This window comes from Argiope bruennichi, chromosome 11 (assembly GCF_947563725.1).
Source record: "Argiope bruennichi chromosome 11, qqArgBrue1.1, whole genome shotgun sequence".
Taxonomy (NCBI): domain Eukaryota; kingdom Metazoa; phylum Arthropoda; class Arachnida; order Araneae; family Araneidae; genus Argiope; species Argiope bruennichi.
Genome location: NC_079161.1, coordinates 104,846,045 through 104,862,970, shown reverse-complemented (window position 1 = coordinate 104,862,970; position 16,926 = coordinate 104,846,045). Strand labels below are relative to the sequence as shown.

The 16,926-nt window shown below is 31.0% G+C and overlaps 1 protein-coding gene across 1 annotated transcript in view; it reads right to left on the bottom strand.

The window, feature by feature from the left end:
* Nucleotides 1-12,342: 12,342 nt before the first annotated feature.
* LOC129956841 (uncharacterized) overlaps nt 12,343-16,926 on the bottom strand; it is a 201,370-nt gene continuing 196,786 nt past the window's right edge. The window contains exons 27-28 of the mRNA XM_056068796.1: nt 13,926-14,222; nt 12,343-12,652 (exon numbers count right to left, since the gene is read on the bottom strand). Of these exons, the coding sequence (XP_055924771.1) occupies nt 12,540-12,652; nt 13,926-14,222 (410 nt within the window). The 3' untranslated portion in view covers nt 12,343-12,539. The remainder of the gene's footprint in view (nt 12,653-13,925; nt 14,223-16,926) is intronic.

Here is a 16,926-nt window from a genome sequence, read left to right as displayed (position 1 = left end):
AATATGTGTTAATGAAATGAATGAAATTGCGATTTCATTTTTAAAAGTTACTTATATTGAGGTTCGAAGTGAGATGTACTGAACGAGGCTAAATGCTCATCTGTCAGTCTACTTCTAAAATAATTCTTTCTAAGGTTCATAACTGAAAACACTTGTTCACTTATATAAGATGAAGCAAACATAGCACTGATTTCTGGGCTTGAGATATTAAATTTTGGAAACTTACTTTCGATAATGATTTGTAAAACTCTAACTTTTGTATATTTAGAAACAACTGCTTGAAATGATTGTTAGATTGCAACTCACTTAATTCAAGCTGCAAATCTACCTCACTGCTTCACAATTTACGTTGAAAGGCATGGCAAAAAGATCCAATTTTGTTTGAATGGCACTGAAATCTTGAAATCTGCGTTCGAACTCAAAATGCAATTTTTTCAAGCCATCTTCATAATTCTTAAGCTTCTCTTTATTTACTGAGGGTATTGAATTTAACCTTGGGAAATGTGTCAAATCGTTCTTAGCTAGCTGCCCAGCAAACAGATTAAGTTTTAGTTTAAAAGCTTTGAAATAGGCCCGGCTATCGTCGATAAATTGATTTTTCTCTTGCATCTTGACATTCAAGTTGCTCATACGACAAAGAAGATCTATGAAAATGCAAAGTCCGAAAGCCATTCTGTATCTTCTAACATTTCGCACTCCGCAGAACACTGTTTCTCATGAAGGAACGAAACAATGTCGTCTTTCAGCTGCCAAACTTGCTCGAAAACACATCCTGTATTAAGTCATCTTACTTTCATGCAATAAAGTACATCAGAATATTAAGACTGCACATACTGATGAAAATTTCGAAATTTCTTGTGAGTAAGCTCACGAGATTGAATAATATTTACAAGTTTTATGACTGCATCAAGCACGGGTTTCATATTTAATGCAGATTTACATAGAGAATCTTGATGTATAATACAATTAAGAAAAACAACATTGTTCCCGGGAAAGTTTTGATTAAAGAGTCCAAGAAATCCAGATTTTTTCTGTCATATTTGGTACTCCATCGGTCGTAATATTACATATGTTTGTTATAGACATTTTCAAAGTTAAAAGCCCTTCCTGAAATTCACGAAATATATGACATCCCTTTGTAGTTCCCTTTTAAGAACGCCTGCACGCCAGTTCCTCGGCAATTTCAAAGTTTTCATCAACACCTCTTATAAATAATACTAATTGAGCAGTATCATTTATATCTGTGCCTTCATCCATAGCTATGGTGCAAAATTTAAACTGGTCAATCTTTGACTCGAATTGTGATGTCAAATTTTTATCGATAACTTCGATTCTAGAAGTCACCGTTTTTCGAAATATAGATTCAAATTTTGACAATTTTTTAAAGGTCAGTAAAAAAAACAATAACTGAGAACATTTTTTTTTTGCAAATATCTTTGTAAATTTTTATCAATGGAAGAAAGGTCAGTATCTCAATAAAAAAAAAAGAAGCTAAAAATTACTAAATTTCCTTTAATTAAATGTAAAAATTAATTATTATGAGTTATTTTCTAACCAAATTAGGGAAATTGTGATTCTTGCCCCCCCCCGTCGGCAAGACTCTACCGCCGCCTCTGGTTTTAATCAAATAAAAAATAAAGATTATTCCGAGTCTTATTCACCTGTTGTGAATATTGAATCTTTCAGAATGTTAATGGCACTTGCATCTAAATTAAATTTATTTTTTAAGTTCTCTGATGTTAAAACTGCATATTTATATAGTGATATTGAAGAAACTGTTTATATGTTACCTCCACCTGGTTAGGAAAAATTAATAGGAGATGAAAAAGTTTGTAAGTTGCAAAAGAGTATCTATGGCTTACCAAAATCTGGTAGAAACTGGTATATGACTATAAAAGGTGAATTAGAAAAATTAGGATTGATACAACTGGCCTCTGACAATTGTGTGTTCATTAAAACTGTTGGTAAAAATATTTTTATATTATGTACGTATGTAGATGATTTAGCAATTTTCTAATAATGATGAAATGTATCAAGAGATTGCAAATAGCATCAAACGCATATTTGAATTACATGAGAACAAAACTGGTAAATTTTTAGGTATAGAAATTGTCAAACATGAAAACGGCATTAGTCTGTGTCAATCTGAATATATTGAATCCTTATTGGTTAAACATAATCTAGAAAAATGTAAAAGTGTTAAAATTCCAATTGTAAAAGAAGAAGATAAGAGTTTTCCTTCCACAAATGAACTTTAATCATAAACCAGAAAAAAGGCACTATAATTTGGTTAAAAGAGTACTAAGATATTTAATGGGTTCAAAAGATAAAGAATTGTTTTATGACAGTAAGTTTGGTTTTCTTAATGCAAGTTCTGATGCTAGTTGGGGGAATGCAGAAAATGGCAAATCATTTTCTGGTGGTGTAATTAAATTAGGTAATTCATTATTTTCATGGAAATGTCATAAACAAAAAAGTGTCAGTCTGTCAACATGTGAAGCTGAGTTATTTACTATTTCTGAAATATGTAAAGACATTATTTGGTCTGTAAACTTATTAACTGAGTTAAACTGTAAACAATTTATAAATAATGCTGTATCCGTCAGGCAGCTCAGGTGTCGTTGCGTCATCTGACCGTAGTTCAAAATTACGAGGTCCATTCCAAAATAGCTTTAGTGTTGCTTCAAACGGGACGTTAATTTAACCAAACCAAACCAGACTTGGGATATTAATCCACTGCTTGAAACGTCTCCAACGGTATGTAAGATAAATCAAAAAACAAAAGTGAAATATCTAGTTTAGAAATTCCTGACGAATCAGTAAAGGATGAGATTAGTGATTCATCAATTCTATACCATAGTAGAACTTCGAGTTAAACAGACGCCGCTATGGGGGATAAAAACGAAACACCAAATGTTGAATCAAGTAGTAATAATATCGTAAATCAGATTCCAGTCAGACGTTCGGAAAGGCTCAAATCCAAACAAATGTCAGCTAATGATGTAGTTTATAACATTCCGAATACATACTTAGGGAAATAGTAAATACTGTTGATTGGAAGAACTGGGAAAGAGCAATGAAAAATGAATTGCATTTGTTAAATAAACACGAAGTTTGGAAAATAGTAAATAAGCCTGCAAAAACAAAATTAATAAAAATCAAATGGGTATATTCTTTAAAACAAGATAACTCTGGTGAAACAAAATATAAATCGAGACTTGTAGCAGCAGGTTTTAATCAGAGGCGGCGTTAGCAGGAGGGCAATTGTCCCCCTGTCGGCAACCGCCTGGCCCCCCGTCGGCGAGAGATTGAGTTTCGTCGGCAAAATTTTTCACTACTTCAAAATTAGGGTTTGACGGTTTTCAAACCCGGTTTTAAAAAACCGGTTTTTTAAAGTAAATTTATCACATTCGAGAACCGGTTTTTAAATTAAGAAAACCGGTTTTAAGAATTCATATTATTATGTAAAATTTAATTTTGAACTGATTTGATTTGCTATTCATTCTATGCAACGGGCTGCAAACACATTTTTTCAACGTTACAAGTTGCGTTGGCCAGTGCTTGTGCACTGCACCTCGAATTCGTCAATTTATGTTTTTCATGAAGATCCCTTTTCACTTTTTTTTTTCTAGGTGAAACAAAAGTTTGATAAAGTTCATCTCTTGCTTCTGGTCGGATGTTTTGTCTATCGGTATGAAGTCGGTGCTAATAGAAACGTCAGCAATTTGACTGGCTCGTTTCGAAGAACGTGTGAAAGGAATAAATAATTCCTCGTTTTCTACTTCCTGATCATAGTATTTAATAATATCATATAAAATTTTCTTCGTACCACTCCTGAAAGCTTTTTTACTACACCACTTGAACTAGCCATATCAATACGAAATATTCAATTAAATTAAAATTGGAATTTTAAATAAAATACAGGGTGTTAAAATATTCCATATTTTCTTTAGCAACGTTTTAGCATAAATTATGTCTTTAGATTAGAATCATCGGAATTATATTAAGAAGTGTTTATTTTTTTAAAAAATTCCTAGTAAATGTACAGATTAGATTATTTTAAATTGCATTAATATTAATAGTTAATAATAAAATTGTAAAATAAAAGTCGAAAATATTTATTCAATAACTTTAATTTCATTTTTAGATAAAATTTGGGAAGTTAGTCGGAAGTTTGGGATAATTTCAAAAAGTATGGCATAGACAAGACAATTTGAAATCATTGTAATAAAATGTTTAGCTGCAAAGGATCATCTACGAGCAATCTACATAATCATTTGAAAGCAGTTCATAAAATAATTGTCGGATATAATTGTTTAATTTCTTGAAGACTGAAGAAAAACTTACAAATCCAAAGACACTGAAAGCTGAATTTTCATTATTTGAACAAACGAATAAAAGAACAAAAAACTTAGATTTGTAATTTGATGCCGAATTCAGTAACTAGTGAACGAGTATTTTCAATTTCAGGCAATATTGTGCCCAAAATAAGAATGAGACTTAGCCACCTTTCAGTGGATATTTTATGTTTTTTAAAATCATATTTTCTTAGGAGAAATTAAAATTCGTGAAAATAATATAAATATTATTTGAAATTTTTGTTTGAGTTTTCGTTATTTTGTGTAAGTAATATGTATATGTAATCTTTAATTTTGTTTTTTATATTTTGACTTTGATATTGATTTCGTTTTTTGTTATTTTATAGAAATTAAAATAAAATAAAAAATAGAATAGAGAAAAATAAAATATTTTTCCCTATACAATTTTTTTTTTTTGACAAAAATTCAAAAACCGGCTAAAACCGGTTTTTTTTTAGAAATATCGAATTTGAAAACCGGTTTTTGTATAAACCCTATTCAAAATGGTTGTGGAAAAGCACACTTTCTCGAATATGAAAATTTGAAAACCCTCTTAAAATTAATATGTTGTAAACAATTAAGTAGCTGTTAAACCGATTTGATTACGTTTAGTAAAATAATCAGTAGGGTGGCAGGTCAATAAGATACCGCATTTTGCGGACGATTTTTGATCGCCTGACTATGAACGCAATTTGATAGATGTAGAAGTTAAATTCACAGGTTTGCAGGCTTTTGATTGAAATGTCGTTCATCAAGCTTCTAATTAGCATTACTTTTGGCAGTATATCCGACAGGGTGAATAAGTTATCTCATTTTGCCGACTATGAACTGAATACGATGGAAGTTCGCTAATTTTCAGACATCTTATATAAATGTTCATTCGGCTAATAATTTGCATTACTTTTGGCAGAATAACCGACAACGTGTCACGTGAGTAAGAAGTCACATTTTTGCCGATTTATATTTGTCTTTCAACTAAGATGTTATCATAAGTCATGAGAATTTTTTTTTTTATCTAGTACTTCGATTATTTGCAAGTGGAATTATCAGGGAAAAATACTTTTATATTTCATAAGATATAGGGCCGGCATCCTGGCATAGGGGTAGCGCGTCTTCTGGGTGTTCTGGGTTCGAGTCCCGGATCGGGCATGGTTGTTCTTCATGTGTTCTACCTGTGAGATGTGTGAATGTGCCCCCCTCTAAAAAGGGGCTGTGCAAGCGAATGTGATGTGTGAGTAGCTGAGACATACTCTTGGCTCTAGTTAGCGCTACTAAAACAAGAGACGCTCCCTTGGCTTAAAATCGCTGACTTCGTCAGCGAGCTTGTCCATGGCAAGTGCCATTATAAACATGAATAGGGCGACAATTTTCCCTAATTCGGAATTCAATGAATCATTTTACGAGATTTTAGATTATAAAATGGATCATTTTTTTTATCTAATTGTTATTTCTTCGGTGATGAATTGGTAAATTTATATTATTTTACTTCACTGAGAATTCTCTGATTTAAATCTAGTTTATGGTTAAACTAAACTTAATAAACACTCTTTTCTCTCGATACTCTTGTGTTTTATGCATGCTAAGAAGAGTTAGGTTGCTATAGCTAGGTTATGTGAATTCATTTTAAATTACTGGAATAAATACATTGTATTATAGTAAATTATTTAAAAGTGAAATATCTTTTTTATGCAATCTAATTTACTGGCTACAATTATTAAAGAAATATTACCGACTGAAAATGACGACAAAAAATAAATATATATGTTATAGTAGCTTTTTAGCTACGCTAAGAGCTTATCCAAGTATGTACTAAATTTGTTAAATAAATTACTACCTAAATTCTTAAGATTCTGCATTCAGTATTATAACTATGTAATCGAAAAAAGTATTTTTAAAAGACTTCTTTTTCATTTTTTTATAAATACTCTTTACAGTAAAATCTATATAATTTCTAGTGCTTCTAAATTTTTAATAGACTTTAGATAAAGATATCTTGATAAAACGATAATGGCTCGATTAAAATATTTATTCGTAGAATATTCATATATGATATATTAATACCTTGACATACGAATTTACTTAATTGGTACATCTTATTAAGGACAATTATTATTATTTTAATTCCTAAAATAATATAAAGTCATTTGAGGCACTGATGAGCTTTCAAGTGATTTTTGCATTTTAAATTACTCAATACTTTCACTTAATTGTAGATTAAAAATTTAGTAATTCGATGCGCGATCCAGACTCGTCATTGTATACGAAGTGGTTAAGAAAAACCAATGCATGCAACTGAGAGGATAAAAATAATCTTTTTAGAGGAATATTAGCTTGCAATAGCTTCGAGGGAAACAAGTACTTAACCACAAGACACGTGCTTAAAAATGAAGATAGACGAGTTCATATTTTAGATCTAAATGTTTTTTAATAAAACGCTTTGTCTTTTTAAGTCTGATAGCTTTTTTAGCATATCTATACTTATAATAAAGCTCAATGTGTGTGTGTGTGTGTGTGTGTTGGCGCTCTACAGGCCAGACCGTTTGACCTACAGCTACCAAATTTGGTACATGTATACCTTGGAGGTTCGGAATGTGCACCTGGGGTTCCTTTTTTCGAATTTTTAATTAGAATTTTAATTATTAATTAAAAAACTAACTTTCCCGCCAAAAAATCTTCCATTTTCCCCACCGCCAACTTTTCCGCCAAATGAGTAAGTTTTTTTTCTCCCAACAGTAATGAGGCTAGGGTTAATATTTTTCGGCGGATTATTTCAAACGATTCTGTTTATTTTCTTAATGTTTTATGCATTTAAAATTAAACATTGTTAATTAATCCATGTTTCAGATTCATTCTGAAGTACTTTTGAATTAAAATAACACAGAATAAAGGAAATTAAAAATGTATAATCTGCATAGCATTACCCCAACTGGCGTAGAAAAATTCATGCGTTTGCGTTACCGGAGCTGGCGAAGAAAATTCACGCATGCGCATTCTGATTGTTGTCATGACAACCGTTATCAAAGGACGATTTAAATTATTTTTAGGTTAGTTGCATGCTTTTGTAAGTAAATTGTATTTATGTTAGTTATATATTTTTTGTATATGCTTATAGTTTTAAGTACATCGTTTTTTAAGTAGATTTTTTTAACCTGTTTTCAATTATTTAAATTATTTTTAGGTTAGTTGCATGCTTTTGTAATTAAATTGTATTTATGTTAGTTATATATTTTTTTGTATATGCTTATAGTTTTAAGTACATCGTTTTTTAAGTAGTTTTTTAAACCTGTTTTCGACCGATTATTTTAAACGATTCATTTTATTTTCTTAAAGTTTGACGCATTTAAAATTAAACATTGTTAATGAATCGATCTGTTCATGATGAATCTGAGAAAATTTTGTTGACAAATTCTTGAGATATTACATAACTTAAGAAAGATATTCTTTAGTGCCCATAAAGTTTAAACGCTCAGTGACTCTATTATCAGTAATCATATTATTAAAAAAAAATGCTTTGTTTCAGTAAAAAATATTATTATATTAATTGCAGTTTCGTCATTTCCATTTTAATTTTAAGCATAAATTCTACCGGAACAACAGAAAATGAGAGAGATACATATTATGTTATGGCTGAAGGGCTTTATATTATTATGAGTGAATTACATGACTATCAAAATTTGAAGCTTTAAAATATTTGATGAAGAAGCTATTAAAGTAGGAATTACATAAAATATTTAATTATTAAAATTTTAACGAGCATTAAGATTGGCGAACCGGCTGGTCGCCAAAGGCGGCTAGTACATAATACATGGGAAACCTAATGCTTCAGCCGCTCATTTTTCACACGTTCATTTTTCAATCTTACATAAAATAGTAAAGTTTGTACATATCTTTACAAAATATCTTCCCCAACTTTCTTAAGAAACATCATTGTATCTTTTCAGCATTCTATATCGTTCGTGTCCGAATTATATTAAATTTTTGTTGTATGCTCTCGCTTATTCGACTTGATTTCGAAATATATTTGAATTCCCTCTCGTTGTTGCAATTCTTATAAAAATTATTTTAGGTAGGAGACTATACAAAGGAGGGTGAAAAAATCGGTTTTTGGCGAAAACACTGAATATTCCTTTTTATTTATCATGCTGGATTTCTAAAAAATTTCTTTTATAAAACTTTTTGAGCATAATTTCTACATTCATTTTAAATAGCTTCCATGATGAGAACATGTATTTGTTTAATTTACAATGACACCGCATTCTACCTCAGCCTGTGTTTCTATCTATATACTACAATCTAGAATAAATATAATTGTAATTTTTCCAAAATTAGATCTTAGTGCAAGTAAATCTCAAGAATCTCGTAAAAATATAGATTCAAATTTTGACAATTTTTTAAAGGTCAGTAAAAAAAACAATAACTGAGAACATTTTTTTTTGCAAATATCTTTGTAAATTTTTATCAATGAAAGCAAGGTCAGTATCTCAATAAAAAAAAGAAGCTAAAAATTACTAAATTTCCTTTAATTAAATGTAAAAATTAATTATTATGAGTTATTTTCTAACCAAATTAGGGAAATTGTGATTCTTGCCCCCCCCCCGTCGGCAAGACTCTACCGCCGCCTCTGGTTTTAATCAAATAAAAAATAAAGATTATTCCGAGTCTTATTCACCTGTTGTGAATATTGAATCTTTCAGAATGTTAATGGCACTTGCATCTAAATTAAATTTATTTTTTAAGTTCTCTGATGTTAAAACTGCATATTTATATAGTGATATTGAAGAAACTGTTTATATGTTACCTCCACCTGGTTAGGAAAAATTAATAGGAGATGAAAAAGTTTGTAAGTTGCAAAAGAGTATCTATGGCTTACCAAAATCTGGTAGAAACTGGTATATGACTATAAAAGGTGAATTAGAAAAATTAGGATTGATACAACTGGCCTCTGACAATTGTGTGTTCATTAAAACTGTTGGTAAAAATATTTTTATATTATGTACGTATGTAGATGATTTAGCAATTTTCTAATAATGATGAAATGTATCAAGAGATTGCAAATAGCATCAAAAGCATATTTGAATTACATGAGAACAAAACTGGTAAATTTTTAGGTATAGAAATTGTCAAACATGAAAACGGCATTAGTCTGTGTCAATCTGAATATATTGAATCCTTATTGGTTAAACATAATCTAGAAAAATGTAAAAGTGTTAAAATTCCAATTGTAAAAGAAGAAGATAAGAGTTTTCCTTCCACAAATGAACTTTAATCATAAACCAGAAAAAAGGCACTATAATTTGGTTAAAAGAGTACTAAGATATTTAATGGGTTCAAAAGATAAAGAATTGTTTTATGACAGTAAGTTTGGTTTTCTTAATGCAAGTTCTGATGCTAGTTGGGGGAATGCAGAAAATGGCAAATCATTTTCTGGTGGTGTAATTAAATTAGGTAATTCATTATTTTCATGGAAATGTCATAAACAAAAAAGTGTCAGTCTGTCAACATGTGAAGCTGAGTTATTTGCTATTTCTGAAATATGTAAAGACATTATTTGGTCTGTAAACTTATTAACTGAGTTAAACTGTAAACAATTTATAAATAATGCTGTAACCTTAAACTCAGATAGTCAAGCAGCAATTCAATGGATTAAGTGCACCAGGTCTTCAAATAAATCAAGACATATGAACTTACGTTTTCATTTTGAGAAAGATTTGTTGGAAGATAATGTAATTAAATTAGAATATGTTCAAACAGAATGTTTAATTGCAAATTTTCTTACAAAAGCTATACGTGAAGAAAAGCTAAAATATTCTGTGAAAAATATTTCGTTAATTTCTTAATTTTTGTATGCACATATAATTTTTTGTATTGTTGTGTGTATTTAATTTTTATGTGTATCATAAATGCTCAAAAAATGTCACTCTCAGGAGGGGTGTGTTGGGATGAAGCGAGCGTACTATTTTATCGCGTAGGAATATTTGTGTGATTATGCTTCTGCTTCGTTCCGGCGCCATTCCTTCCGCGAACTGCTTAACTTGATGCTGTGTGCGTAATTGTCAATACCTGTGTTCTGTTCTTTTCGTTTTCTATGTCTAATAAATGTGCTGTCTTCAAGAACCATGCTGAGATTTATTGAAAAGTAACAACATTAACTTTTGCCATATTAAAAACTAACTTGCCCTAGCAGCACACCCCCATTCCTTGTTGCATCTTGACCGCCAATAGGAATTTGAGCTTCATCATGCTCTTTCCGCCATTTCTCCTGCAAGTACTATATAAGAAAATCCATGGACTTTTGAAGAAGATCACGTCAACTGTTGAAAGGCAGGCCTTATGCCTCTTTCAACTACCGGAGATTAAGCCCCCTGACAGGGGCTAAGCGCTCGGTGATCATATCATTATCTGTGTCAACCGAACGCCAAAGAAAATGAGACAAGAGTTTCCTTCGCTTTTAAAGACCACCAACCGATTCAATGGACAGTTTCATGAGGAGGATATTAATGGTGCTGACGTGGCTGATACTGAATAAACATCACAGCAGCCCTCCGTTGCTGCTACAGTCAAAACTAATGACGAAGTTGACCCGATTCCAAAGAAAACCTATGTCCCACACATCTACATAGATGAACATAAAAATTCAGCTGGACTTCTTTCTAAATTCAGCCAAATCACCAATATTAAAATCATGGGCAAATTTATGCCAAATAACCGTTTTAAAGTTTTTCCTTCTAATGCTGACGTCCACAGGGCTATCCAATGCCAAATAAAAAGCTCTAAGCCCATACTTCCACGCTTAGTGACGAGAAGAAACTTTGTCGTCATTCGTGACCTTCCGGCGGACTATCCCTCGAAGATACCCTTCAAGAAAGCAAAAAATTGGTCTTGCACCCGAATTCTGTCATCCTCAGAGACAGCGAAACACCAACACTCTGATGCCACTCCACTCTTTTTGGTCACTCTTCTGAAAAACGATATTAGTAAAGCCATTTCGGGCTTGTCAACTATAGGCTAGCTTCGGATAGTCGAACCACTTTCAGTCTCAGTCGAACCACTTCGCCACAAGAAAAAGCCAGTCCAATGCTACAACTGCTAGGAATGTTACCACCGCAGCCGTCTCTGTACCAGAAACGCCGGCTGCCTTAAATGTGGAGGTCCTCATACGACAAAAAACTGTTCCAAATCAAAAGACACCCCAGCCAAATGCTGCCTGTGTGGAGGACCCCACACGGCGAACTATTTCCAATGTCTGAAGAATCCAGCGATGCGAAAATCCCTTCAGGCCGGTCCAAAGGATGTTCTGGCTAGTGTCAAAGAAGACTTTGCGATTCAACCTGTGATACAAAGCGATAACTCCTCGAATAATAAGAACCAAATCAATCCACATAAAAACAGTCAGCCGTTAACTGTAAATCAAATTACTTAACTTATGAACAGCTTTTCCTTTCCCAAATGTCTGCACCTGGCTTCATTCAATAGTATCAGTATTATTTTCTGAAACGCTGGTGGCCTCAAAAACAAATTTAAAAAGTTCAAGTACTTTGTCCTAGATTGGGAACCAGGTATCATTGTTCATCAAGAAATCCATTTGAGTCCCTCAGACAATTTCAAACTTCCTAATTATCAATGATAAATATCAATGATCAGTTGATTCTACTGGTATTTTACTGTTAACGTATATTGAACAGTTTTAATTTATTATTCTAAGAGTGTTGATGTTGATCCTTGCTCTAACTTTCAAAATCTTATGTTTCATAAATAACAGTTACTGAAATAAATAAGCCGTTTATTTTAATTTTATTCAGTTAAATTTACATCCATCAGATCTCGAAAAAAATGATTAAAATACTTCAGGCGATATTTACTATATTGTGGAAAGTACTATTTTGTGGTTACTTCTTATTGAAGACATGATATCTGCTGCTTTTTCTGCAATAATTATATATTCAAAGTTTCATTCAACATTGAAATTAAATCGAATGTCTTATTTTCATTTAAAAACATTGTTTTATTTAAATGTGTAAAAATAAATTACACCATAGAATTATTTTCAAAATTCTTAAATTACATATCTATGCTTTTGCTGGATAAATTGTCAAAGCCTCCAAAAAGCCTCCAATAAATTAGAACCCATGCGATACAATAGTGATTACATGATTAACATGCAAGGCAACGATGCTGAAATTCTCACAATAGGATTTCTGGATCTGGTGAGAAATGCGCAGTTTCAAGTGGATATTTGATCAATGTTTGATCAGATTTTTGAGACTTCAATCTTCTTAAAGTGGCAAAGAAAAAATCTGAAACAGAAAGTAAAACAATTGGTATCCAATACAATTAGCAACTTAACTGGAAATACTTATTTCACATAATGACTATTTCATATGCAAAAGCATAAATTCATGTAAAATATTTAAATTTTATATTGTTTAGTTGAAATACAAATGAATCGATGGATTTAATTTAGCAAGCTAAAGTAGCATTTTATAAAATATATTACTACATTTCTAGTACCTGATGTCTAATATTTAAATGGCCAACTATCTTAAACTATTTTAAGTGCGCGATACTCGTTAAAAGGAATAACATTTAATGCCTGCAGAGAAAAGGGGTTGGGAATGGTGCACAAACTATAGCATATGTTTTCACACGCGTAGTGGTGCGGAGGCAGTAACCTTTAATTGTTTGAATGCTATACAGGACAATCACATTCATCGAAAAGAATCCCTCCATGGTTGCAAATTGATTGATATCAATTCGAAAATTTGCGATTCAGTATTTTCTGCCCAATAAATGTTGATTCACTGAAATGAACTCATTTAAATACTGTAAGATTAAGACAACTCTGATTATTGTAATACATCAGGAGACTTCTAAGTTAATACTAAGTAAATACGTTAAGTATTTGATTATTTCACAAAACACAAATGAACTTTTCTTGAAAATAATTCTAAAGAAAAAACTATTTCAAGTAAAAAAATTAAATCCATGAATTCAGTCTTTCGCGTTCTAATTTTTTTTTTTTTTTTCAATTTCATTGAGAATGCTACAATGATTTATTTTATTATTCAGATTTTGAAAGATTTTTTCTCTGACATCAGTGTTTAAAAATCCTTTTATATCAGCTTGAGTTTCTTCTTAATAATTTTAGTCTTCTATACCTTTCTACCTTTGAAATACCAAATAAGAATAAGAAAATAATTGATAACTATGCTTTTGTTTCTAAAAAAGTTACTTTTTACTTTTTTTAGATGCTAGTAATAACAGCTGAATTTGTACATCGTAATCATGTACTGAAATAAGAAGTTTCTGTAAGTTAGCAGATTCTTCGCTCTCTTAGCAACATATGAAAAGATAAGGGCTAATTAATTGACCCGCTTCCAAATACTGGATGTTAATATAATCCATGAGAGTGGTAAAACCATACTACTGTTGTGAATGGCATGATTATGCCACCTTCCACAATTACCTTTTCATAATGCGTTCCATGCAGCTTTAGTCGGAATATTTGTAATTTAAAGGTGAAATTTTTCGAATATAATGAGAACTATGAAATTCGTAAACTCTTCCTACCTCTACATTTTACATTTTGAGGCAGATCGCAAACCATCCTCTTTCTGTTGAAGTACAGACCTTCCGGGCAGCGTTTCTTGCAGGCCTTGCCGTTCCTTAGACAGTGGTAGAAAGATTGGCAATCGTCATAGGTCGTCACTCGACAAGCACAGGGGCACAATATTCCAGGAACCACTTCACAGGACATACCATTTGAGTTCTTCGATTCTGAAAGGTTTTCGTGTGATGATAATGCTGAGCTATACTCAATTATTTCATGCTTAATGTCTTTAGTCTTGAGCACTTTTTTTCTCGATTCTGAAAAAAATTCACGTAATTAGCTAAAAGACCTTCCTTTTGCTTCCTAATTCTCACTTAGTGGCAAATTTTAATGTATAGCGAATGGAAGTGAAGCAACAAAACGATTTAGACATTTAATATTCATTGAAATTTATTAATTTGAATGCTAAAAGGGAATTGAAAACATAAACTAACTGGTTAATTCAAAATGACTACGTTTTAAAAATGTTTATAAACAGTTATTGTTATTTAACGAGCATCAATGTCAAGAAAAATTTTTACGTCTGAATTTATTGCAATTTATAAGAGCCTGAACAATGTTTATACTGATGCTGGACTGAATTCTAAAAATATAAATTGTTTAATAGACAGCCATGCCTCTATAGAACATGATTAAATGAATGTGGATGAAACAACAGCTTGCCCATTTCTCTCTCGGATAACCTTGCAACGCTTTCATTTGGTCCTATCTCACGTCTGGATGCATGGCAATGAGCCAACTGATGGCTTGGTCAAGGTTGCTTCTGTTCAAAACTTGCATAGACGCAAATGACTCATTTATTATGAAATCTCCTCAATAAGAAAAAAGAAAGAAAAAGGAAATAAATAAACTCTGGAAACCAAACATGGTAATTTGGTAGAGGCTTTGTTGGATCTCTTCAATTCAAGAGTAAACTTATCAGACACCAGACGAAACAGCAGACGACTATTTCACGATTGATCAGTAGATACACCATCGTGCTTACTTCCCAACAAAGATGCGCGGTCTTTCCGGAAGCTCTTTCCAAATGGTCTAGCAAAGCTTGACAATCTGAGATAGCAATAACAATAAGTAATAATAATTTAAGTTTCCTGTCGAAAGAACAAAATATTTTTAATTATGACATCATTCATGTGTTGGTCTCCGATTCACATAATTGTGCCAAAATGAAGAAAACTCTAAATTCCTACTTTTTGAGCTTTATATTTGTAATATTTTAAATATATAACTATAATTATTAGTAATTGGAAAAATAATTTTGAATTCTACATTTTTTGAAAAATTCTTTTTGTTTTTCTGAGATCTCTATTGATATTAATTTCTTAAAAACCTTGGCTTAGATACAATTTCTTTTATTTTTAGATTCATCTGCTATCATAGGGGCAAATTCTTGCTCTCTAAATGTGCTTCACTAATTGAACTTTAGATTCTATTGCACTTCCATTGGGGGAAGGATAGAATTAGTAGAATTTAGAAAAAACATGCTCTTAAGTGCTGAAGAACATGCATACTTTTAGGTTTATCATGCGTATTGATTCAGTTTCTGTTAGAAAACTGTAGCCATAATTTCTCTCCAAATGTTTTAGGCCTGAGTAATATGAGGATATATATATATATATATATATATATATATAATTTTTTGAAAAAAGAAGAAAACTTTTATATTGGACATTAATTCAAAAAGACCTGTGAACTGAGAATATTTATGATCTTTGGATTATTTAAAGATGCCAAAAACACTTTAAGTTAAAAATACCTGACATGGGATTTTCGCTTATAAAATACAAAATTCATCGTGAATAAATATACTTATTAGCAAAGACAATCATCTGTGATCTATATGTCAAGAAATTTTAATTAATAAATCAAGCATGTTTAATTAATTTTAATTCATGCATGTTTTAGTTTTGCTTTAACATAGTAAAATTTTATTTAAAAGTGAATGTTTATCAAAAACGGGGAGTTTCAAACTATGGCACTTATTTATGATCGTAGAACTATAGGGCATTATTTAAATTTTCTTCATTATATTTACTCTGGCATATGAACACACAAATATTTAAACACAATATTTACAAATTTTATGTGGTATTTTCAATAAATTCTTTAATACTTTATCATACAAATTATCGGAATGGAAACACTAAATTCTCTTATTCCAGCTTCAATCATCCTCTGTATTCTCTTTTTTAACAGTATCTCAACAAAGACACAACAGCCCTAGATTCCTCAGGCCGTTGGGAGCTTCGTGTCTTCTATGATATGAGCACCTTGAAAGTGTTTAATTGCATTATTCAATCTACATGTGCTTACAATTTTTTAAATATTATTTTATTGATTTTTTCAGGAATCAATTATATAAGACCACGGTATACCTACCAGACCGTTTTACCAACAACTACCAAATTCGGCACATGTATACCTTGGAGACTGGAAATGTGTACCTAGAAGCCATTCTTTTAAATTTTTTACTAAAATTTTAATTAATAAAGGTTATCAGAAATTTTTGGTGTTTTTCCGCTATAAGTTCCAAAAATATTACAGCACAAAATTGATTTTTACATTATATTGACGTTCAAAAAATAATATTTTCATTGATAATAATGTTTTAACCAACAAATTAAATTTCTATTTTTAATAAATTTTTTAAAAATAATTTAATTATGTTTTTTAGGAATTTATTTAATACAAAACAAAAATAAAATTTAACCTGTACGAGCATGTTACACGCTCATAGGAAAAAAATTAGCATTTATCAACGAGTTTCCTGACAAAAGCTCAAATTAAAAAATAAGTTAAATATAACTGAAAACCTACGAAAGTGTAATGTTTAGCATGTGCTTGTATATATATATATATATACAATATTTTCTTTAAAAAATGAAAGACAGAATTTTCTATAATTTTCATTATTAATTCAATGAATCAACTTTATTTCAGGCAAACATAGCTTAATATATA